The sequence below is a fragment of the Gouania willdenowi genome, chromosome 1, assembly GCF_900634775.1.
Source record: "Gouania willdenowi chromosome 1, fGouWil2.1, whole genome shotgun sequence".
NCBI classification, from domain to species: Eukaryota; Metazoa; Chordata; class Actinopteri; order Blenniiformes; family Gobiesocidae; genus Gouania; species Gouania willdenowi.
Genome location: NC_041044.1, coordinates 15898339 through 15923063, shown reverse-complemented (window position 1 = coordinate 15923063; position 24725 = coordinate 15898339). Strand labels below are relative to the sequence as shown.

At 36.0% G+C, this 24725-nt stretch overlaps 2 protein-coding genes across 6 annotated transcripts; both read left to right on the top strand.

The window, feature by feature from the left end:
- The first annotated feature begins 1727 nt into the window (after positions 1-1727).
- LOC114470875 (up-regulated during skeletal muscle growth protein 5-like) lies at positions 1728-8780 on the top strand. Of its 2 annotated transcripts, none has more exons than XM_028459253.1 (3): positions 1728-1908; positions 6825-6917; positions 8549-8780. In XM_028459253.1, the coding sequence occupies exons 1-3, from the start codon at positions 1840-1842 to the stop codon at positions 8648-8650; spliced, it is 264 nt and encodes an 87-aa protein (XP_028315054.1). In that variant the 5' UTR covers positions 1728-1839; the 3' UTR covers positions 8651-8780. The 2 variants fall into 2 exon arrangements, with proteins under 2 accessions (XP_028315054.1, XP_028315045.1); XM_028459244.1 differs by lacking the exon at positions 1728-1908 and adding an exon at positions 2793-2993.
- Positions 8781-10151: 1371 nt separating this feature from the next.
- LOC114470842 (suppressor of cytokine signaling 1-like) lies at positions 10152-23646 on the top strand. 4 transcript variants are annotated; one of them, XM_028459197.1, is made up of 5 exons: positions 10152-10454; positions 12733-12922; positions 15504-15939; positions 18798-18929; positions 21931-23646. In XM_028459197.1, the coding sequence occupies exons 3-5, from the start codon at positions 15635-15637 to the stop codon at positions 22253-22255; spliced, it is 762 nt and encodes a 253-aa protein (XP_028314998.1). In that variant the 5' UTR covers positions 10152-10454; positions 12733-12922; positions 15504-15634; the 3' UTR covers positions 22256-23646. The 4 variants fall into 4 exon arrangements, with proteins under 4 accessions (XP_028314998.1, XP_028314979.1, XP_028314987.1 ...); XM_028459178.1 differs by having other exon boundaries at positions 10153-10454; positions 18795-18929; positions 21931-23645; XM_028459203.1 differs by having other exon boundaries at positions 10154-10454; positions 18742-18929; positions 21931-23645.
- Positions 23647-24725: the final 1079 nt, after the last annotated feature.

The window sequence follows — 24725 nt, the reverse complement described above, 5'->3', positions numbered from 1 at the left end:
AATTTATCTATATTTTTATTTTATCTGTGTTCTAGCCTACGGTTCTAGCGTCTTCCTGTGTTTGGTTGAGTGAACAGCACGTTTCTGCAGCAGCTCCTCACAAGTATATTATCAATGAAATCTTGCAAGCAGGAGTTGCTTTTTAAAATACACAGTTTAGTGTATGAAATCCAGAAAAACAGGACGGAATGTGAGTTTTGTCTGGGTTCCAGCTCATGTTGGAAATGAAGGAAATGAGAAAGTGGAGATTTTAGCTCAGCAGTCTCTCAAATTGCAAATAATAGAATTTTCAGTTAGGTTGAGCACAGCTGAGGGGAGAACACTAGTTAAGAAAAACATAATAAAAAGGTGGCAAGAATATTGGGAATTTGAAGATACAGGTAGAGACATGTTTGCAATACAGAAACAGGTTGGGGGAGGGTAAAGACTAGGATGAAACTGGAAGGAAGAAACTACGTATATTGACATGGTTAAGGATTGGACACACTGGATTAAACGGGACATTTAATATGATAGGAAAACATAAAGATGGGAAATGTAAACAGTGTGGGATGTTTGCGATGATACTACATGTTATGATGGAATGTAAACAATATGAGGTGGAGAGAAGAACATTGAAGGAGTCAGTTGAGAGAACAAGGGGTGTGTTTCATTTAATAAATATACTTAGAGCAGAAGATAAGGAGATGTTGAGGAATTTATTCTGGTTTTTGCATAGAACAAAGTTAATAGGAAGAATTTAGGCTAGACTCTAGAACAGGGGTCTGCAATCTGTGGGTCTGGAGCCTCATGTGGCTCTTTGACTCTTATGCAATGGCTCCCTATAGCTTTAAAAAAAAAAAAAAAAAAACTATTGAAATAAAGACTTTTTTTTTTTAAACAGAAGCTATTAATGATTAATGACAAATAAAATAAAATATAACAATTTGTTAACCTTAAAATAAATCACATTGTGCAATGACTACTTCATACTACTACTACTTAATCTCCTGCAACATCTACAGATCATCAACTTTCCTGCACCTGTGGCTAATTTTAAATTTTACATCCCTGGTAAAATAACTAAACCAATAAAAACACTATTCTGAAAGAAAATAGAGATTTTAATTGTGTGGGAACAGATTCATTTAACCACCAATGTACAGGTTAAATATGCATGCTTTATGTGTGGCAAGAAATGAGCCATTAGCATGTACTGATCACATGATCATGTGTTATCAAATTCAAGTTACTTTTTGTAGCCTTTCAAATACATTAACTAAAAAAAAAAAATTAAAAAAATTCTTCTTTATATAACACTTTCTTGATGTCAATTTATTTGATGTTATTTTAAACTGTTTTTACATAATCAATATAAATCACATCAAATCAAACATTATTCTATTTAATTTTAACTGTATATAATTTAACACACTGTATTGTCTTCATTGAGAAGGTATTTTTTTGGCTGCAGGAGGACTTTAATCCAGGTGAGATGAGGTAAAATGGCTCCTTTGAGAGTAAAGGTAGCAGACCTCTGCTCTAGAATGTAACTGCCTAATCTCGTTCCAATTCTAGTCCAGTAGGTGGCGGTAATGATGCTTGAAAATTGGTAACAAACTGCCATACAACACAAAAGTGGAAGAAGAAGAAGCAGCACGCTCGTGTAAGTCCCGCCTTTACAGCTGCAGCCTATTGGTCAGCTCTTTACATAGAAACGCGTGATTGGTCCATTCTGGACAGACCCGGTAGTTGTTGGAACGTGCACGCGGGGCTACGTAACCTCTGGCCAACCCTAGAACGGCCAGCCTTAATAAATACAGTTTAACATATTGTGGATGTGATTAAATGTAATCTGTCATGCCGACGTCGCCTGTTAAAACGAGGGTTCCACCTATGAGATTCTCCCATCTGGTGTCAGAAGGGACGGTAAGGAGGTCTTTCTGATACTAATGCAGCTGTGTTTAGTTATTCGGATCCTACATGTATTTTACATGGTGCCTTTTCAGCATTAGGTCAAGAGGGATAAACTCACCATGGCTGACGGTGTAGGAAGTGAGTCTGACAGAGATTTAGATTATTTACCCGTCGGAGCTTGATCAAAATAATCATTGACCTGGTTAGTGAATGGTGGACCTCGTAAATTTACCTTTCCAAAGTGAGAACTCGTACTGTCCTTTTCACACTCGGAAATCTCGCTTGTCCCATCAATAATAATAATAATAATAATACATTTTATTTATACGCGTTTTTAAAAAACTAAAACACTAACTACACAAGTCAGAAAAAGAAACAAACAACAATAAAGTAAATACAGAAAAAAACAATCAAAAGTTGAAAGCTTGGTAGAGGAGTGTGGAAGCAGAAGAGGTCTGGTTTCTCATCGGTGTTTTCATTCACCAGGGCTAGTAGGACCGAGGGGACTGCCTTGCTTCCATACTGCTGCTGAGCTGCTTCCATCGGTTTTTAAAAGTGCTCGGATCGGACGAAATCGGCATCAGAGGAAAAACCCTATATGTGTAATATTAATAAATGATAAATTGAACATTATTAAAACACTAACGACCTCTGGAATAACATTACAAGCGGTGTTAGGTTGGAAATATCAACAGAGTGAATGAGCTTGTTTACGTTTATATCCCTCTCGACCTTTTTTTTTTTTATTTATTTATTTTATTAATCTAACTGTGTTTTAGCGCCTCCCTGTGTTTGGTTGAGTGAACAGCATGTGTCTGCCCCGTTTCGTCTAAGTCCCGCCTTCACAGCTGCTGCCTATTGGTCAGCTCTTTCTATAGAAACGTGTGATTGGTCCATTCTGGACAGACCCGGTAGTTATTGTACATGCGCGGCTACGTTGTATAAGTAACCTCCGGTCAACCTTAGAACGGTCAGCCTTAATGAAGCGCAGTTTAACATATTGTGGCTGTGATTAAATCTAATCTGTCATGCCGACGTCTCCTGTTAAAACGAGGATTCCAGTGACCAGCTTCGGCCATCTGGTGACAGAAGTGAAGGTAAGGAGGTCTTTTTGACACAAATGCAGCCCCAAGAAAATCCTACCATTACAACTGACTAATCGATCGAATTATTTATTTAACAGGTGATTGATTTTTGCCAGCTTGGTAACGCGTTCGTCTTTTGGCTGTTCGTATCCTACATGTCTTTGACATGGTGATAAGCTACCAGGGTTGTGGTCAATTACATTTTTCAGTTACAATTACGTCTTCAATTATCGATGTTTAATTACAATTCAATTACGATTACAGTGACCAGCATTTTTTCCAATTACAATTAAATTACAATCTATTTTTTTTATCATCAGAAAGACAATTACGTTGTCAATTAGTCAAATTCAATTACATTTCATCACAATTACTGAGGCTGAAATAAATAACCTCATAAAACGTAACCTTCCTCTTGTGTTAGCTTTCTGTTAGCATCTCTTATGACAGGTCTGTACATCAGCTGTAAAATACACTTAAAACAAATATCTATTATCTAAGTTAGTTCCTATCTATCAGCCGAATAAAATATGAACACTTGGCTGAATTTCTAATTTGGGTTTTTTTCTTTTCTTTTTTTTTTTTTTTTTTTTTTTTTCTTTTTTTGATAGTGCATAAATAGCCCAAAATGCATTTTTTTTTTTAAAGAAAGTAAATGTTTAATGAATATTCTGACATTTTTTAAATATTCCAGTAGCCTTTGATTTTCAAAAAAAGCACAACAAAGTTTTTCATTTATATTAGCCCTTCAAATAAAACAAAACATGCATTAAAAAAAAAAGAAAAAACTAAAGTGTATAAAAGGGGAGGTATGATGATAAAAATCACCTTATAATGGTTTAGCTACAGTGATATACATTCCTTTAGCCTCATTCAGAGGGCCAAAGTGGAAAAAGTTATGTTTCCTCCCTCCCTTGTTATTCCACGTTTTGTAAAAAGTCAGCTCCAAACGGGCGAGTTGGATTTTTCCCACGTTGGCAGGTGACGTCACCTAACACGCCTCCTCCTAGAATGTGTGCTCCTCGCCTCTCCAACTATGTAACAGCTAAAACAAACACTGCGGTTTAATATAGAATATATATTATACTTTATTGCCATATATGTAAATGCAAACTGCACTTCTTCTGCTGTCGGTCGTGTTGGGAGAGGACGGAGAGAGGTAAGCGGTTAGGAGAGTCTGGCTGTGTTTGTGTGCGGAAAGGAGGAGCTGCTGCTGCTGGTTGTGCAGCAACGTGCACACACTTTTCTGACTCAAAATCAGTGCGCGTTGTTTGATTGCATCACACGCTACTGTTCGGCCTTGCTTTTAACTCACTAAACCGAAGGCGGCTTTTTTGCAATATTCGGCCGAATATATTTTATTTATATACAGTATATATATATAGAGATACATCATTTTTAGCAGTGCAGTCCCAGACCAGATGTACCACATGCCTTATCTTAAATGATATATTTAAGTCAAGCATTTTTAAATAAATCATGAATAAAGATCCAAAAATAAATACACAATCTTTAATGAAGATAACTAACAAAAGAAGAACCCCCTCCCATTTTTTAGAATGGTATCCTTCAATTTAAAGTTTTGGCATCAGGAGTTCCCAGCTTCTATCAAGTGTACACTCTTTGAAAAAAGCAAAGCTCTAAGTGAAGTTACCCAAATTTTCAAAATAAAAGATTTAACACATTCTGCGTTAATTTGTAAATCCTGTTTCAGTTAGCAAGAAGCTCATTATTTCCCACAGTGTTCACCCCCCAAATTTTGACATTTAAAACAAATGTTTTGACAAGTGTTTTTTTTTTTTGTTTGTTTAGATTAATTGACAAAGTTCATCTTTTACAGACAAAATCAGCTTTTACATGATTTATTTACTTACTTATCCCTAAGCATCACCTTTCCACCTGCCTCACTCATTTATTTCAAACACATGCATTCTGTCTTACTTCTGCTAACTTTAATTGGTTTTTGTAATCAATCGATCATACACTGTATTAAAGCTATGAAGGCTCTACTTGCCTATTTGTCTCATGCTGCTCAGTGCAAACATTTCCCTTTTATTTGACTAATACTACTTTGAATGTATGCAATTTGAAGATAAGATATATTCTAATACAATAACTGATTAGATCCAATATGGAAGTTCTGTCATTACAGCAGCAGGAGTTGGAACTCATACAATTGAGGACAAAAGTGAGATAATCAATGCCAAAGTTTGCCCAGCACAAAGGAAGGAAATGTTTGAGAAAAAAAAGCTGTAGAATTAGTAAGACAAAAAGGTAAATAGATCAACATATCCTCTTCTACGCATATAAAATACACATGATATACATATATTTACAGTTTATTTGCGTTTCAAAGCCATTGTGATTATTCTGACCAACTTTCCTATGTAAATGTTTTCTTTTGATTGAGGGTGTCCCTGCATCCAAAATCTTTGATATAAGTATTCTTTCGGTATATATATATTTTGTTTTCATTGGATTTATTGAGGGTTTTTTCAGGTTCCTCTAATGCAGGAGTCTGCTACCTTTACCCTCAAAGGAGCCATTTTGCCTAATCTCGCCTGGATTAAAGTCCTTCCGGAGCCAAAAAAAATACCTTCTCAATGAAGACAATACAGTGTATAAAATTATATACAGTTAAAATAGTATCGAATAATTTAATGAGTTATGGATTTGAAGGGCTACAAAAATATCTTGAATTTGATAACATATGATCAGGTGATGTCACATGCTAATTGCTCATTTCTTGCAACATATCAAGCATGCATATCAAGCCGGCCCAGCATGTTGGCAATTAAATACATCTTTGCCCACACAAATAAAATATCTATTTTTTAAAACTTGAGATTAGCCACAAATACAAGAAAAATGTGTAGAGGTTGCAGGAGTTGAAGTCGGAAGGTGAGTTATTGCACAATATGATTTATTATTATGTTAACCAATTGTTTTATCATAATTTTATTTGAATTTAATGTCATTAATCATCAATACCCTCTGTAAGAAATAATTCATTATTTTATTTTATTTTTTTAAAGCTACAGGGAGCCATTGCAAAAGAGTCAAAGAGCCACATGAGGCTCCAGAGCCGCAGGTTGCAGACCCCTGCTCTAATGTATTTTTTTATTTTTAATTTTTATTCAATTTTAGAATATACTTAGGTTTAAGTTAACCTAGTGGTTATTTTGCACTTTAAAAATGTAATTTATTGTTGGATTTATTAAGGTTGTTGTTCAGGTTTGTCCAACATATTTAGAATATTCTTATCTTTAAGGTTAAATTTGTGCAACCAATTGGAAAATAATAGAGTAAGTTTTTCTTATACCTATTGTTGCAGACTATTGTTCTCTGTTTGAGTAACATCTCTTAATCAAGCCTTGCCTAACATTCCACTCTATAAAGTAAGCAATAAAAGTGTGTGTGATTCATTCTCATATATCAATATTAGTATCGCTCAGTACAAACAAGATGCAATATCGGTATCATATCGATAGGATTTCTCACTACCTCAAACTACCTTTTGGTTTCTCTTCTGTTTTGTGGTAATTCTAAGAAAGCTTGTGGACACATTTATCTTTCTCTTTCCATTTTGCACATGAGCTTGAGCAATTTCTGGCATTACATTTCATTTTGTTGATAGCAGAGCTGTTGAAACCTAGAGACATGTTTTATACAAACATAGTGATATTAGGGTCTTTGGTTCTTATCTGGCCATGCTGTTTGGGTTTTGTTTTAAATTTAAAATGTGAATCATTCATCTAAATTTTTGATCGTATAAAGTGATGGATAAATGTCAGAAAATCTAACTTCAGACCCTTTACTTTTGCCTGTGTTTTTGTGTTTCAGAAGCAGCTTTTTGGCATCCGGGCTCCGTCCCCTGAGGAGCTGACTGGTTGGAGGAAGCACTTTAACAGCTACACGTTGCAGGGCCGCCGAAATGTACTTGACTCGCACACACAGCTATGATGGCGTATTATGACCACATTCAAATAAAAATACATCTGAGCACTAAGAGATTACAGTCGTAATATTCTGAGGATATAGCCATAGATTTGAGAATAAAGCTGTCTTCATAATGGTACAGCGCTCAGAATTCCATGTTGAAGTGAATGCAACGCAACAATAGCCCTTCAGTGTTCTTGCCAGTGCTGTTGAGCATCGTGGCCCTCGATGTTGTTATTTTGCTTTCTCACGGAATGACGTTGCCCCCTACGCTTTGTTTTCAGCAACATGGGGGTTTTCTGTTTTTTTTTAAATCAGTACCGTTGTAATAATTGTTGCACACACAGGGACTTTCAGGCATGCATGGGTTGTTTTAACTCTTTTCAATCGGAATAACCCAGAAACGCGTACATCAGCGCGTCTATTTTATACAGGCGATTTGCTTGGATGCTCCAGTCTTTACCTGAGGATCCTGAGGACTCCTACAGCCATTTAGCCTCCCCCGATGGTGCCTGTGTGATCCTTTGCTTGGTAACCGTAATCACCGTCCAAGCGGCTCATGAAGCTACTCGTCATGTTTCAGCCTTGTAACAGATCATTCTACATGCGCACGCACAGATGTGAATACCGTCTGGTTGAAACGTGTTCAGGCTTAAAGAGACATTTATTCGAGGCGGACGGGTTTGCACTGTTTTCTCGGGCCGGGTCTTGTTTTTTAGGCCCGATTAAAGCTCGACTGTGTGCATCTTCTGCATGTGTGTTTGTTCCAATATTACTGTAGGTCCCACATAATACCTAATTTAAATTTGAAAAGTGTGTCTTGGAATCAGTCTTTTAAATGAAATGTTATTTCTTGTCAATACAGTGAGTGTTTATTAGTGAAAGACCTATACCAATCTTGAGTAACTATAACTACATTCATCATCACCAATTCAACAAATAACTTTTGGCTTTAAACTAAGGCTGGAACAATGATTTATTAAAACCTAACTTTAGCTTTACTTCACTAAATTTAGCCCTCAGAGATGTTCCCTGTCAGTGATGCTCGCCCGCGCGTCTGATTTTCCCCCTATGCTGTGAAAAGTTCCATGCCTTAAGTCGACCACTTCCAGCCAGTTCGTCCTCCGCAAAACAGGCTATTTGCTACATATCAGTCTGGTGCTTTCGTCGGAACAAAACACAAACGTCTGCAAAGTCGTTATCAAGTCCTTAAACTGATAACAGTGTGGTGATGATGGGGCTAAAGGCTCAGTATTTTGCCATGTGTGAAGGTGGTATCTCACTAAATGTTCCACATTCTCCATGAGTGACCGCAACACAGGACAAGATCCTGTTTGTATTTCAGTTTAATTCTCATAAAATTACAACTTTTTTCTCAAAATATTGTTACTTAATCTTGAAATATGATTACTTTGATCTGATAAAATTAAGATTTTATTAAGAAATGACTATTCTCATAAAATTACCTCTTTTTGAAATACAGTATTACTGAATATTATGACTGATCTCGTAGTGCCCAGATTTTTTTATTTTTTATTTTAATGTGGCCCTATTATGCAAATCCTTTATAGCCATAGAGACTGAGTTTATTAATAATTCCCAGTCAAAAACATGTCCTTCTCTTGCAGTGTGTCTTGGCTACTTATGGGATGCTGGCAGTGATGGGGGTAGCTTACCTGATGCACAGACGGAACAAAACAGAAAATCAGGCGTCTACTGCCATGGACTGAAACATGATCTTCCTCCAGTAAAGATTATGCTCACGATAAGAGGAAAAAAAAAAAAAAAAACATTTTTACCTCAGAATTTAAGGCTGTCCCTCATTAATAAATGTCTTTGCCCAACTTGTTTTATTCATTATACTGAGGTGTGATCTGTGATTCCACATAAGGTTGATGTAATGCTAACAAAGCAGCAGCCACAGTGGTGCTCAGTAGGTAGGTCTGCTTACATTAGGCCGAAGTATTTGATGTTTGCACTTATCCTGACGTCACTGTACACAAAGATCATTTCAGGACATGGTGACTGAATTATTCATGCTCTGTATATTTGCCACATGTACTTCTTTTGACTTGTTAAACACTGGCAACACCAAAGAGCTGCCGAGAATGAGTTTAACCTTCACAGTATGTACTTGTCTTCACTTGTAGGAAGGAAGGGATGGGCTGTAATTCTTCCAAGAAACCTTATGTGATATTTCCAGTTCCATCAGAGAGCATTGTTTGAACCGTTTGCAGGAATATGACTGAATCCAAAGAAGATTTTGGGCAAATTGTGAATAAAGTAAAAATGTTGAGCTTAAAGTTAGAAAATGAACTCAAAATACAATATCAAATAAAAGTCAAAGGTTTGTTAAAAAGTCAGATCGTCAGAAGTAGATTAGGGCCAATTCACTATATACGACAACAGTCTCCATCAAAACTGACCCTAATCTGTTTCCGTAGCTCCTCAATAGCTACAGACTGGACCAAATGCTCAACCTCTTCCAAGCTTCACTGGTTTTTCCTTCTGAACACATTAAGTTTTTGCTAATATCTCTACAAATTCCTCAATTACAACGCTGTTTATGAGCTAAATGAGAATCTCTTATTAAACCCAACTTTGATGTAAAGTTTAACGCATTCATTGATACACGGTATGTTGTAGATGGCGACTTTATGCTGTTTGTCATATGAATTGGCCCTCGTCAGTTTCCTTAGTTTTGAGTTAATTACTGTTGTAAGCTGTCGACTTTCATCACCATATTGTATTTTGAGTTTATTTCTGAAATTTCGACTATAATCTTGACATATTTCAACTTTTTTCTCCATTTGCCAAATATTATTTTTTTCAACAAAATTGGCCCTAATCTGCTTCCGTAGCTTTAGAGCTGAAGATGTTGATCACATTTATTCAGCCCATGTCCATGTATCCATGCAGATGTGTATTGTTCTGTCATTAGGGCAATCCACTGGGTGTAAATATAGAATTTACCCATCTTATTTATTAGCATCACAGGAAGTTGCACCCATAATTAGGAAGTGACTGCCCCAGGAATAAAATTAATAGTGAGCAGAACTGTTATAAACCAACCCATGACGCGCAAAAACATTTGCTTTGATAGTAGTAGCAGCAGCTTGATCAAAGCATTTGTATTTATTTTATTGACATCAACTACAGCAGGGGCGTCATTCTAACTGTAGTTATGGTGGACATATTTATCCCAGTATGATTTTAGATAGGGTGGACTTGTAACCAACCCATTTTTGGAAGAGAAAAAAAAGTGCTTAATATGAGTCGTTTATGGATGCTACGGGCCAGATTTGGCCCGCGAGCCTCTAGTTTAACACATTCTTGTATCCGTCACAATAAATAAAAAAATATTCATAGTTGCTTGAAAACCACGTGACTTAGGGGAATTTTCGAGCTCAAATAGAAAGTGAAACTGAACACCTGGTCGTGTAGTCAGTTTAAAAGTGAAACTAAAAATGTTGGAGCGGCTGTAAACTCTCGGTAGGACATTCATACGGTGTCTACGTCCCGACCAGGCTGCAAGTAAGTGAGCTTTCTTTACCAGCTCGGTCACGAGCCGATACATAGTAAATGATCTGATTCAAAGAGCATATACATGTCTTCATGTAACCGACCCTCAATTTAACGGCACATTAAAATAACTTACAAATGACAAAGCCGAGCATAGTGTTAATTAAACACCTGAACCATTGCATGTTTTCAGCCATGCATGAAAAACCGTGGCTTGTTATCAAGACGTTTCCAATAAACTCTCACCAAACCTAGAATTATGGCGCTGCATGAAATTATGATTGACAGGCCAGTTGCACGGGTTTGATTTTTATTGGTAATTGTTTTGTGTATAATGTGCAAAGGTATGACATTATCAAACATTTGATTGGTATTAAAACAACACAAATGTTTATGACATGTGCAGCTGATTGCAAACTATTGTGAAAAGGTTTTGTCAGGTGTGTGAACAATTCATTAAGATAGAAAAACAGTATTCACATGTAGACTGGCGCCCTGTCCAGGGTGTACCCCGCCTAGCAGGTATGAAAAGGGAGAGATATTCACATGTATATTTGATTATTTTCTGCATTATTTTTTTTTTTTTTTTTTTGAATTGTCAATTTATTTAATTTTTTTACAAAAATATATTTGGAATTTTAAGTGCACAAACAAATCTAAATATAAACAATATCAACCATTTTCATAATTAGTTTGTTACAGTTTCAGTTTATTAGTTTGTTTCAGGCTAACAAAAAATATTCAAACAAATCACAATTTCAAAATATGTAACAAGACAAAACAGGTAGAAGCAAAATTGCTTATATGCACAAAAGAAATTCAACAAGTACCTTTAAGTTGCCTTTTTTTTTCAAATAATGCAAAAATATGTGTACTTTATTTTATATACAACATTTAACAAAGTACACAAACATATTTCTGTTGCTTCACTCACTAAAATAAATTGTGACATTTTCTTTTTTGAAATTAAATAGTGTGTCACTCATTTCTGTTTCTTTATCAACAGTATTCCACAAATTAACCCCAACAATTGACAGACATCTTTGTTTATTTTCTAATCTTGCTTTTGGTAAAATAAACGTAGATCGATCCATTCGGCTGTATCTGTAGTGAGAAGTGTTTTTGAATGCCTTCTGGAAGAGCATTTATTTTCACTTTGAACAGTATCTGGGTTGTTTTATAATAAACAATATCTTTAAAATAATAATCAGCGTTTTCAGCCGTGTGAAGCACTTTGAGCTGCTTGAAAAGTGCTTCATAAAGTATTGATTTTAAATCAACTTTAACACAATTGACAAATGAAATTGAAATATTATCTGGAAAGGAAAAGAAGACCCAAAAAATGCAGTTGGAAAAACAACCAGGGTTTTATTTGACTAACTCTGAGCATACTTGCATATACTCAGGGTATGACAATTTCAACTCAAGGGAATATAAAATAACATAAATTTAGGCGCCAAATAAAACAGCACAATATATCTTATGTTTTAATATCGCAGTATCTTGTCGCATGATATATCATTGCACCTTCAATAATAACTCGGGGTGTAACGATACACAAAAATCACGGTTCGATACTTACTTCGGTTTTGAGGTATGGAAGTAATAAGTATGGAAGAAAATGCAAAACATGAATTTGCTTGTTTATTAAAAACTTTAGTAAACCAGCAGTGTATTTAACATTATACAGAATATGAACATGAAGTTTAAAAAAATACAATACTTGTAAAATGCTGCCTGGTAATAATAATCTCAAACAAAAAATACATGAAATATTATAGAAATAAGCTCACAGCTTGTTAACAGCTTTTAACAAACAAAAAGTGCAGCACAGTTCCAGTATGTAGCCCTTGGTTTAGACCTTCATATTTTTGGCCAGAAAAATGTACTTGTCCACATTGTCTGCATTTGTTGGTTCGTTAAAAACTTCAGTAAACCAACAATGTATTTAACATTATACAGAATATAAAAATAAAGTAAAAAAAAATATATACTATATTGTTGTAAAATGCTGCCTGGTAATAATAACATTCTCAAACAAAAAATACATAAAATATTATCAAAATAAGCTCCTCACAGCTTGTTAACTGCTATAAACACTCAGGATGGCAGTTGTTATAGCTTTGGCCAGTCAGCTGCGTTTGCACTAATCGCAGTGATATTCGCACTCGGGTGGTGCCGTTTCAAGTGAGTTAGCATGTTCGCCGTGTTCCCGGAAACATACCCAATCTCAGCTGAACAATGTCGGCACACTGCCCTCGTTTTATCCACTTGTCTTTTTCCGTTGCAGTATTTCACCCGGAAGCCGAAGTGTTCCCAAGCAGGGGACTTTAGTGACAGGGGAGGGTCCTCCAGCTCTGGTTTCTCGCTAACGTTAGCCATGACGTACTCGGGATAGAACACGCACTGCAACTTCCGTTCCGTTTCGGGATCTCACCCCTGCACAACCCTGTACCGAACCGAACGTCCTGTACCGAAACGTATGTATCGTTACACCCTTAATAATAATACGTCTCTCACCGTTTCTCAGTGTCTTGTCTTTAATATAAACAGTAGATTACAAATTCATCTTGAAGCATCATAATTATAGCCGTACTCTTCACATTTCTTCCTTTTCACTTCCCAAATGATGAAAGACTGTTACTGCTGTCCTTATTGGCATAATGTTTGCTGGGCATGATGGTTTAAGTGTAAAAAAAAAAAAAAAGCTTCAGTCACAATGTAAATCATTGAAATATCTGTGGTTGTGATCTCTGATTGCGATCGTATGCATAGTTGAAATGTTATGCAGATGACGGAGCGCTGTACACCGGGTGAACTTTTCCCCTATTGGTTGATTGTCAACAGGGGTGGACTGGCCCTCTGGCGTACCGAGCATTGTCTACCTGAAGTGGGCCAGTCCAGTCTGCTATGTTGATTTTGTTTTTGTTTTCTTTGACGAGCCAGTGGAGGCAGACATGGTAAAAGGTGGCCAAAAATGGTCCAAAAGTGGCAAGGAAAGAGTAAAAAGTGACTAAAATGGACCAAAAGCAGTCAACAGTGGCCAAAAAAATGGGCAAATAAAGAGGAACCAGGTAATATTTAATGGCAAAGGGAAGCTTAAATGGGCAAAATGTGGCAAACAAGAGTGAAAAAGGGCAAAAATGTGAAACAAAAACAGGCGATATGTAAGGAAAAAAGGAAACAAGTTGTATTTATGGAGCAAAAGATAGCTTGTTGGGATGAAAAGTGAACAAAAAAATTAAAGAAAGGGCAAAAATTGGATAAAAGTGTCAAAAAGAACTTGCAAAAATGGACAAAAAAATAGGAAAATTATTTATGTTTATTGGCAAACAGTAGCTAAAGTCTGAAAAAGGTTTTGAAAAGGGGCAGAAATGGGACAAAGTTTCCCCCTTTTAAGATTTTTTGGAGGAATAATAATTAAAATGAAGACAAAGAGCCACATGTTGAGCATCGCTGACTTAATACCGGCTCCTACGTGGTGTTGCTGATAATGTCGTGGGCTGGTTTGGACACAAAATGCCAGGACTGAATTTGGGTCCCAGTACACTCCTGATCATCAATGATGGTGAACTATTCTTTGGCCAACGCCAAAACAACTACCAGTTCAACTAATACGCCAACTGCGAAACCTATCTTTGTACCAGTGCTTTTTAGGATTTAAATGCAGTCATAATAATCTGAATTTGTTCATTTGTCACACTTTCCAGACAAGCCACCTATCTTCCGCCGAAAATGTTCGAGTAACTTCGTGATGATGTCCCAAAACAAGCATGTGAGGCGTTTCCATTGACATGTTGAGGCCTGATTTTAAATAAATAAAGAGAGAGAGAGAAAAAAAAGATTTACTTTTCTTTTTAGAACGTGAATTCCATTTTTCTTCCTTGCGTTTTCTGCGATCACAGAAAATCGGAGGCCCTGCACATGGTGACCATGTGTGTTCTCACAGGTGATCACACTATTTGTAATTCAAGATGTTTATTAGAAGTTTATCATTATGTGAAATTGCAAAAAAAAAAAAAAAAGAAAGAAACTTTACCATTTTTGGAGCTCATGTAAATTCTAAATAGGACTATGCTTTGTGTGCATGTCAAAAGAAAACTAGTGGTGACTGATAAAGAAAGTGAAAGCATTTTTTTTGATATCATAATAGATAAATCACCATTTCCTTTTGACAGATGGCACTAATTGTAAACTGACAAAAACAGAAACTCATTCTTCTGTTCCTCTCCCAGTGTCATTTAATCTGCAGCAGAACTCGCTCAGGATGACGCCAACACCCCACCAAACCCTAACACACCTAATGAAACCAATCTAAAATAATACTTAAGGACAGGGATAGGCAACAATTAGCGTCACAAGATCAATTTAAGCCCCGCCCACCAATCAAATGAGGGCTGTGAGCCACAGATCAATGACTAATAGTACATCAATTATAAAGCATAGAGAGCACACACATTAGTGGCGGCTGGTGCATTTTTCTCCAAATAGCTCTAAAGTGGACATAGACCAAAAGCAGGGTTTGTGTAGCTTTGAACAAATAAGTAGGAACATTGTAGTCACAGAACTACTTTCAAACTCACCAAATACATTGCCACAGAACCCATAAATAAGCAAGAACAAATGTAGTATATACAATGGAGTGAGTGAGTGTGTGTAAGGGTTATTATACTTTTTGAAATTTAATTTGTTTTTATGTACATTTTGTTTCTCAAATTTTTTTAAGTAATTAAATAAAAAACAACTTTACTCATCATCATTATCTATCTAATATTGATTTTTTTTTTTTAAAAATGTATTTATTTTGAGGTTTTCTATTTTCTCAAATGTTCATTTAAACCAAATGTTACCCTTATGAGAGATTTGCATTCATAATTATTTTTTGTTATAATATTCCAAATATAAACCATTGAAGCTGAGAAACTGAGGGGTTGTTATCTGATAATAGTGCACTGTTATATCTACACACAGTGTATCTGCTGCCCTCTAATGGCCATAAATAAGGACTGATTACAGGTTTGAGATCCTATTATTGATTGTGTTCATTATTCTGCTTTTCAGCTCATGGTTTCCCCAAAAGCAGTTTCCTCTAGGACAGACATGAGAACAGAGAACAACATTTGGCCATCATTGCATTGAAACCTGATTCGGAATCTGAACATCATGGAGTGTCCAAGAATATAGCACATCTAATGACTGATCAGAGAGAAGTCAGAAATGGACAATTCAACCTTGAGAAGTGGAGAAAGTGGTGGGAAACAAGTGAACTCTCCTATTTAGGATGGTCAAAGACGATCCTTCCAATACCGCAGTACAGAGTCAGAAACAAGCAGCTGAAGAACCAAAACAAAGCACAAACCTCAAAGAAGCTTCAGAGCAGCAACAGGCAGAAAGTCCAGAGGAGGTTGAACAAAAGAACATCAAGAAGAAGAAGAAGCTTAAATTCCTGCTCTGGTCTAAACTCAGTTTGGAAGAACAACCTGAACTCTGGGACCAGGTCAGTACTTTGATTAAATACTAGTACACATAAGAACAATAAAAAACATTTTTAAAAAAACAACAATAATATCTTACAATAAAATGAATACCGATACTTACACCTTCCTAATTTTCTGTTACTCAATCTTGCGTGCAGTCCTTAAAGGTGCAGTCCGTAACTTTCAGATCCCACGCTCCTCCTCCCTCTCTGCTGCTCTCTTGCCCTGCCTCCAAAGTCCCTCCCTCAGAGGAGCTAACAAGCTAACGTTAGCCCTACAGCAACATCACAGTAATATAACATGCACTTTTAAAAGCATATTACTGCAGCGCTTCTCTCTCTCAATGTGCACATACCATTCTATCAGCAGTGTAACAACACAGTCACTCACCGCAGCCCACACAGAGGCTGCTGTGATGGCAGTGGGCACACGAACAAACCACACATGCACTACAGAGTTCCATTGTAACAATTACAAATCAAAATTTCCGATTCCATCTTCTACTCCTTCAGACCATACACTGTAAAAAAGACGGCGCTCCAGGCACTACCTTGCTATGAGCATTGCTGTGTTTTGGCCATGGTGGAAGGGGGCGGGGGCTGTGAGCAACAGCTATCAGACAGTCCATCAAACACAATCCTGGCTCTGATTGGTTCTTTTTGCTCGGTCGCGGTGCATTCTGGCAATCTGCCAAAGGCAGTAGGAGCAGCAGGGGGGACTCAATGAGTCTGTTTTTTTCACACAAACTACTATTGACAGCTTTAGCAAATATGACAAAAGTCACTTTTATAAGAGTTACAGACTGCACCTTTAAAGGCAGGCAGAGTCTTTATAGGTGGTTTCCACAAACAATGACTAGAAACCTTATTAAAGGTCAAAATGTAGAGCACAGACTCATTTTTGGATCATTCAAAGTGTGAGGGGAGAATTCAAATTTGTATTCTGTGATGCACAGGAGTGATGGTGAGATGAAGCCTCATGAGGCATCATAACACTTTAGCCAATTGGTTCGAGAAAATGTTAATTTCTTGACAATTCGTCTTCACACAAAACCATCTACTGGCCAGATATATAATAACAGGCTGCTCTATCCTACAATGTGGCTCTTGGGAATGACTATGAATTACTACAAATTTATAAATAATACATTTCTCTATATAAATAATCACAAGTAAATAAAATTATTTTAAAAAAATTTTCTGAGTGTATACATTTTCCCAAAAGTGGTTCGCACTTGATTTGATCCCTTTCCGTCCAGTGCTTGAGGAAGACGTCACTGAAGATGCATGTGTAACTTGGACAGTGATGCAGAGATTTCATTCAGAAATTACAGTGCTGAATAGGAGTGTGACGATATCTCGATACGGCGATATATCGCAATATTTTTTCCTTACGATCGATTATCGATATGCTCGCGCTAAGTATCGATTTTTTCATTCTTTCAAAACCTTTTCTGCTTTTTCACTAAAATGTGCAGGTAGGTGTTCACAGAAATGTTGTCACTGTTTGTTGAAGGAACCAATATATTGTTTACTGGAATATTGCACTATACTGGTGTCACTGGTGAGAAAGACCCTATTTTTTGTTTACAGAAATCACTATTGGAGATACTTATTTGTTTACATTGGTATGTTGACACTTATTTACAGGAATGTTGCACTAAAATAGTGTCACTGTTCATAGGACACTTTTTCAATTTATTGTCTTTCAGAGATAGGGTTAGAATAGAAAAATTATATTTTTTCACTGAATCTTTTTTTTTCTTGTTATGTCATAGAGTATCGTAGATTGACTTCTGACCAATATATCGATAATTGCAGTATTGTCATATCGTGAGATCATCGTTATCGTGAGCTTTACATCATGTATTGTATTGTGAGGTACCCAGAGGTTCCCACCCTTAGTGATGAATGAGACATTCAATGAGACATTTGAAACTAATCTCTTGTTTTATGCGTGCATCTACTGTACACTCTCCTCACTTTCAAAAATATTCAAACATTCTCCCTGTAAACTTCATAAACTATATCTGAACTATCATAACACTATCCAGATCAAAAGAGCCCAAATATATAAACTTTATTCAACGAACTGCAGCTCACTATCAAACACTCACATTATGAACAGAGCCTGATGGCTTAATCAGAATCACAATCGGTAAAAACTTTATTTATCCACGTGGGGTAATTAGAAAGGCAAAGATCGGCATATAAAGAAACAATAATAATAATAATAATAAATGAAAACAACACTAATAATAATAATTATACACACCCATGCAGAAAACAAGGAGGTTGTAAGTAAAAAATAAAATTATAATAATTAATAAAAAATAAAGTAAAGTATATATACATTTGTAAACAGATTTTTATTAGCGGGACAGTGGCAGACCATGATGCTGTCAAACCACCCGAAAAACTCTGAACCTCTTCCCAAAAGCATTCACATGGTACAGGCGGGCAGTGAGGCTTCACTCGTCATCCTTTTGGCTCCTCCCCCAGATGAAGCGAGCCTCTATGCGCACTTTGCGGAAACGCCCCCTCCATTACTCGACACATGCTTCGTAGCCTCGGCACATTTCATAACATCACTAGTAGATTGTGATCTCTCTTTCATACAGCCTGATCCAAACCCTGAAATAATTCACAGGTGTGTTTTTGGGTAAATGTTATGAGGGATGAATTCATTTTAAATTGACTTATTTGGCTAGAAAGTCAGAATAAAGAAACGCAACGCTGTCTGTTTTTAACTCTCCACTGTTTTACGACAAAATGTATAATAAACACATTCGAGCACTCACTGGTTTAATATTTTCTTTGTAGCCATTACCTGGATCCCTGGCAGACACTTTACCTTCTCACCTTCGTTCATTCAGCAGCTACTCTGAGTATAAACTGGTAAGACAGACGTACCTGCAGCTGCGACACAGCGGGTATTACTGGGGACCAATGACTATGGAGGAAGCGCATCTAACTCTGACACCAACACCTCTGGGAACGTTTCTTATCAGGTAATCAAAAAGGTCAATGTGCCGTCTGTCGTGCAGTCTCACGTGTAGGTCTGTAATAGGAAACGTAACACGCTGACGGTGCATTCACTGTGTGTCTGTAGTAGAGATGTAACGATTAATCGTAAGGCAGTTAAAAATCGATTCATAGGTATCACGATTGACATCGATACTTTGAAAATTGAATCGCAGTACTTTTTTAAACAGCAGAGGGCGCTATATATTTATCCCTTCTCTCGTCCAGCAGTGTACCGGTGAGCGGCATCTGCTACTATTTTCTTTCTGGCCGCCTTCTACTTTTACATGTTAATGTTACATGTTAATAAATGATTCCTTACCCCTTTAGCACCAAAATAATATTTGTAATATTACGTGAATATGTGTAAAAGTCATGGTTTTTTTTTTAGCTCTGTCTGCTAGCATAGCATCGCTTCTTCACTGCTAGATTAGCTGCATGCCAACCGACCACTGGGTTACCAGCGCCCTCTGCTGGTCCAAACAAATATCTGACGTAAATCAGTGCAATGACTTTTTTTTTTTTTTTTTTTTTAAAAAGTCCAATTGTTAAGGCACAAAATACATTTTCAGTTGCACTTTTAAAAAGAAAAAGAACTATTATGCAGTTTTGCATTGTTTACTATAGAACCAGAATTTAAATGAATAAGCTTCTTCTTCATTTGTATTATTCCTTTTTTTTTATTTCATTCAAGATTTATTTTTAGTTAATTTGCATTGTTTTGAATAGTTTATCAAGGGATTCTTTTGACAATTAAAAATAAAAGGAAAATAATACAGTATTTTCTAGTTTTATTCCAAAAAAAAATAACAGAATATTTTTCAGTCATCATTTTACTACAGTCTCATTTTGTAAAATAAATCGTGAGAGAATCGTATCGTGAATCGAATCGAATTGGGAGTTGAGTGAATCGTTACATCCCTAGTCTGTAGTATAGGACGTTTTTAGTGAGGTCTTCATTATACTTTTACTTTGCTTTAGAAAAAGGATGTGGGAAATCAATGGAAGATGACATTTCCTCTGTGTATCAGAGTGTTTAAATAAGTAATTTAATTTATTCATTCTTACAAAATGATTGTATTGCATCATTGTGATTGTGACACAGAATTACGTTTGTTTTTTTGTCAATTATTTTAATAGTCTACTATGGTTGTATGTTTCACTCATAATAATAAGACATAATAAGAATAATGTTAAAAAATAAATAAAAAATCAGAAAAATGAATGTGTGACATGAATGACAGCTGCTGGAGTATATCCCAAACATTTTTTCAAAAACTGTATCTGTATTTCATCCCATAGTTGTTATCTAATGCTGATGCTAGTGTCTAAGTGCCAAAGTGACATTTCTGGTTGTGCCAAAAAATAATGGTGGAAGTCAATATTGTGAGTTTCCGCCGATATACGCGGAATGACTTCATATCACAGAGAACACAACAAACAAAAACAACGTCAAGCGAATCGCTGTCTTTCTTTTTTGGCAAAGAAAAGAAGTAAAAACATTTCTTAAAGAAACTTTTCCATTTCGGTGCCATCTTTGCATTAATCTAGGCCGGGTACTTCAAATCCCACAATGCAATGCGGGAAACTTTTCAGAAATCCAAGTCACAAATGAAGATGGAGTCAAAAACAATCTTGCGAGCAACCTTCAACAATTGTTTGTAAGTAGATTATCCCGGGTTTTGAAAGAAATACTTTTGATTTATTGATCTACGAGGCCTACACTAAGTCTTTATCTGTTTTCAAAAATAATAGTCATAGTCCCCAGCAACTTAAATAAATGCTGATGATTACTTTTATATTATTGTTGTCACCTTCGACGTTCACACGGAACAGATTTTCCCTTTAGATCATACGTTTGACACACGGTATTTATGTTCTCTCGCTCCTTAAAGACTGTTTTCACACAAAAAAGGAAACACTGAGCTCACTGATTTTGTGGCCACCTGTTTTTGACATTGTGTCACGATATTTTTCAATTACAATCAAGTCTTCAATTACCTTTGTTCAATTACAACTCAATTATGATTATGGTGATGAGCATTTTTTCCACCCAATTACAATTACATTCTTAATTACTATAGTTCAAATTTTATTAATCACAATTACTGAGCCTGAAATAAATAACTGTATAAAACATAACCTTCCTCTTGTGTTTGCTTTCTGTTAGCATCTCAGTTTTGACCCATGTCTTAAATCAGCTGTAAAACACACTAAAAAATATTATCTATCATCTAATTTGTTTTTCATCTCTTAGTTACCTTGTTAGCCTTTGTTATCCATGAAAAGATTGGTATTAATATTTTTGGTGTGGTGTCTAAGCATTTTTTTGTGTCAGTATATCCCTAGATTTCCACTTTTCTTAATGGTAAAAAGATCCTCAAGAGAACTGACAGTGGGAAAAGTTGATATCAAACATATTTTAACGATTGTTAACTACATATGTGTATGTGTAAGCCATAAAACTGTAACATGGTTCCACAGGTTTGCATTTAATTAAATTGTAAATTCCAGTTTTTATAGAATTTTCATGCCAGTTACGTTTATAAAGTAGATTATCTGTACTCAATTACGACTACAACAGTGAGATTTATTTGACAATTACAGTATTAATTACATCATAATTATAATCAATTAAGCAATTACAATTATAATTGACCCCAACCCTGGTGGATGTGTTTGGACTCGTTTTTCATTCTGCAATGCTGTGCTGTTGAAATGCTAAATATTACTCACCAACTTAGAGATCATGTGAAAAACTGATGATTTTTGTTCCTTAATCATTTTTTTTTACCATTTTATTTTTCAAATAAATATTTTCTTTCTAATGTACAGATATTATCTTATGATCTAGTTCTTAAAGCTTCTGCTGAATACATCGCTGTCATTTGTGATCTAAGAGGGTTTTTCTGTCTCGTGTTTACTAAACACATGGAAACCACACCGTGAAATAACGACTGGGACTTTGTGCTGCTGTGTTGATTTCAGAGACAGCGGGCAGCCAGATGTTTTCTTCACTCTGAGTTACCAAAGTAATGACGGCCCAACCAGCGTCCGCGTCCTGCTCAACAACCTGCTGTTCAGTCTGTATGGGAGCAACAGAACATTTGATTCCCTCTTCACTCTGCTTGATCATTACACCAGCCCGCCCTGTAAGCTGACTTTGCCTTATCGCAAGCTTCGCCCAGAGTGGCTCAAGCAGATATGCAGGCGGGCTTTCATCCGCACACATGGAGCAGAGAGCTTAAACACCTTACCTGGACTCAGCACACCAGTTAGAGCTTATGTTCAAGCGTATCCTTACAGTATATGATCAGACTGTGGGCGAGGTGCCTGTTGCATTACGAAGGTTGATATATACTGTATGTTTTTAATGTCAAACCTAAAGAATGTATATTTGTATTTATAGATATCTGGCATTTTTGTCTTGAGGGTTTTACACCTGCATGCAGTTGAAAGATTATTTTTGCACACAGTCTCAGATTGCATATTTTCAAATATTAATATTATTTTCTATCAGTAGCAGGATAACCAAGAACCCAATAGCTGTAGTTATTTGCAGTTTAAGGTGTGAGACGTATTTTACTGGTAAAGATTCTACAACATACTGACAATACAGACACGTCAGCTGTTTACAAAAATGAAAAGACTTCTTTTATTTAATTTTCTTATCACAAAAAACTTCATATTATTGATTTTATTTTTTTGCAAGTACTAAAGTTGATGCTGTTTGCACTATGGTTTCAGTATTGTGATTTAATTATCCCGCAGAAAAAAATATATTTACAGGTAATCTCAGGAAAAAAGAAACAGGAAAAACACAAGATTGATTATCTATGTGTTGCTCATGAAGTAAACACACAATTCAAAGTATGAATAAAAAACTTGAGGAGGGAAAAGAAACCCGAGCTTAACTTTACAATTAAACTTCCTGCCTCGTTCATTCAGGAATGACTTCAATACGTTTAATGAGAGACAATTTTCTTTCCTTGTTTCTTTAGGAACTATTTGTATGTGTACCCGTGTGTCTGTCCTGTGGAGTTATAGTTCTGCCTCACCATCTGCAAAAAGCAGGGTTTTGAATGTAGGTTTTTCACAGTTATGTACACCTAATGTAAAAGTCACAACTCAACAATGCTTGAAATACAGTCAAAGTTTGGATGGTGGGAAGTTGTGTCCAAACTTTTGACTGGTTGTGTACATATGTATACTGTCAGTTTTGTGGCACTAGAAACATGTCCATGTGTGATGCTTTCAGTGGCTTTGTTTATATTGGAATTAAAATGTTCAAAATGAATTATTTTAAAAATGGACTGTTAAACAAAGAGTCTAAAGGCTCAAATATGTGTGTGAATCTATAAAACATGAATGGATCAAATTCCAATTTGGAATTTCTAAGTCTAAGATTTGTGAATTAATATTTAGCTAAATTATGATCTGTTTCAAATATGCAGAGCATAAAGAGGCCACTAACATAAATGTTTGTGTGTCTATGTATCTGGGTTAGTTTGACACAAAATGTGTCCCATTGATTGTTTAGCTTGAATATCTGCCTTTGAGGTTTTTATCTGTTCAAACTTTCTATATTCATGTTGTTGAATAGTTTGTAAAACTCCAGGTGAGCGATTCCCTTCTTGGACATTTCATTAGATTGTAACAAACTGTTCATTTTCTTCCTTCTCGTACCCTGTAAGAAATAGAGGTAAACCCTGAAAGATTAAACTTGTGATTGATTTTAGCACCAAACTGTGTTTATTGTGGGTTGACATGTTTGAAATAGAACAATTGTTAATACAAACTCGCACAAGGGCACTAATCCTGCACTAGCATAGGGACACAGCTGTCATCTGTCATGTGTCCTCTTTTAGTGGATCAATCTAATGCCGTACAAAGCTGATTCTTCACTGAAAAGATGTCTGCCCTTATAGTTCAACAATCTTGTCTAAGTATGTAAAGCAGATAGACTTATTTTAAGATATTTGAATCAAACATGTCATTGTCTGTTCCACTTGCTGTTTTTTAGTCTAAATGAAGGTCAGTTTCACATGTTTCATCCCTTGAATAGTCTCTGCCACATTAGCCTTAAACACGCAGCTGTAAAGTCACATTTAATGACGATGGACTTTTGGTGCAGTGCCATTTAACCGCATTAGGAAACGATCATTCTGTAATAAATGGAGCACATTTCCTCTATGTAAGGGGAAAGTATTAGCACAGATGTAACAGAGACAAATTCAACAGACAGCAGCCTTTGGTCACCCATTTTGTCTATGTCATTGTTTCTAAGTATAGCCTAACTTCTATGGCATGGATGAAAGAGAAAAAAAGGGTGCTTCAGTCACGCAGCAGTGGTCTAATGGTTAAGGAAGCTGGTCACAGGTTCAAATCCACTGTGGGTCATCACTATGGGACGTTGAGCACTGCTCCCCCGAATGCACTTCAGGGCAATGCAAATGTATTTGTAAAGCACATTTCATACACAAGGCAACTCAGTGTACTTTACATGATCAAAAAGTGCAACAGAAAACATTCAACAGCTTAAAATCTATAAGAACATTAAAGTCAGCAAAAAAAAAAAACATTTAAAATCATCAGTAAAATCATCAACAAACACATTACATCAACAACATGACCAAAAATATCTCTCTCAATCATATGCAGTAGAGAAAAAGAGTGCCTATAACTTTGATTTAAAAATGTTCACATTGGATGGATTAAAAGCCGAGAACACATTTTGTGTATGTACTTGTACATATATGACAATAAAGGCAATCAATCACGCA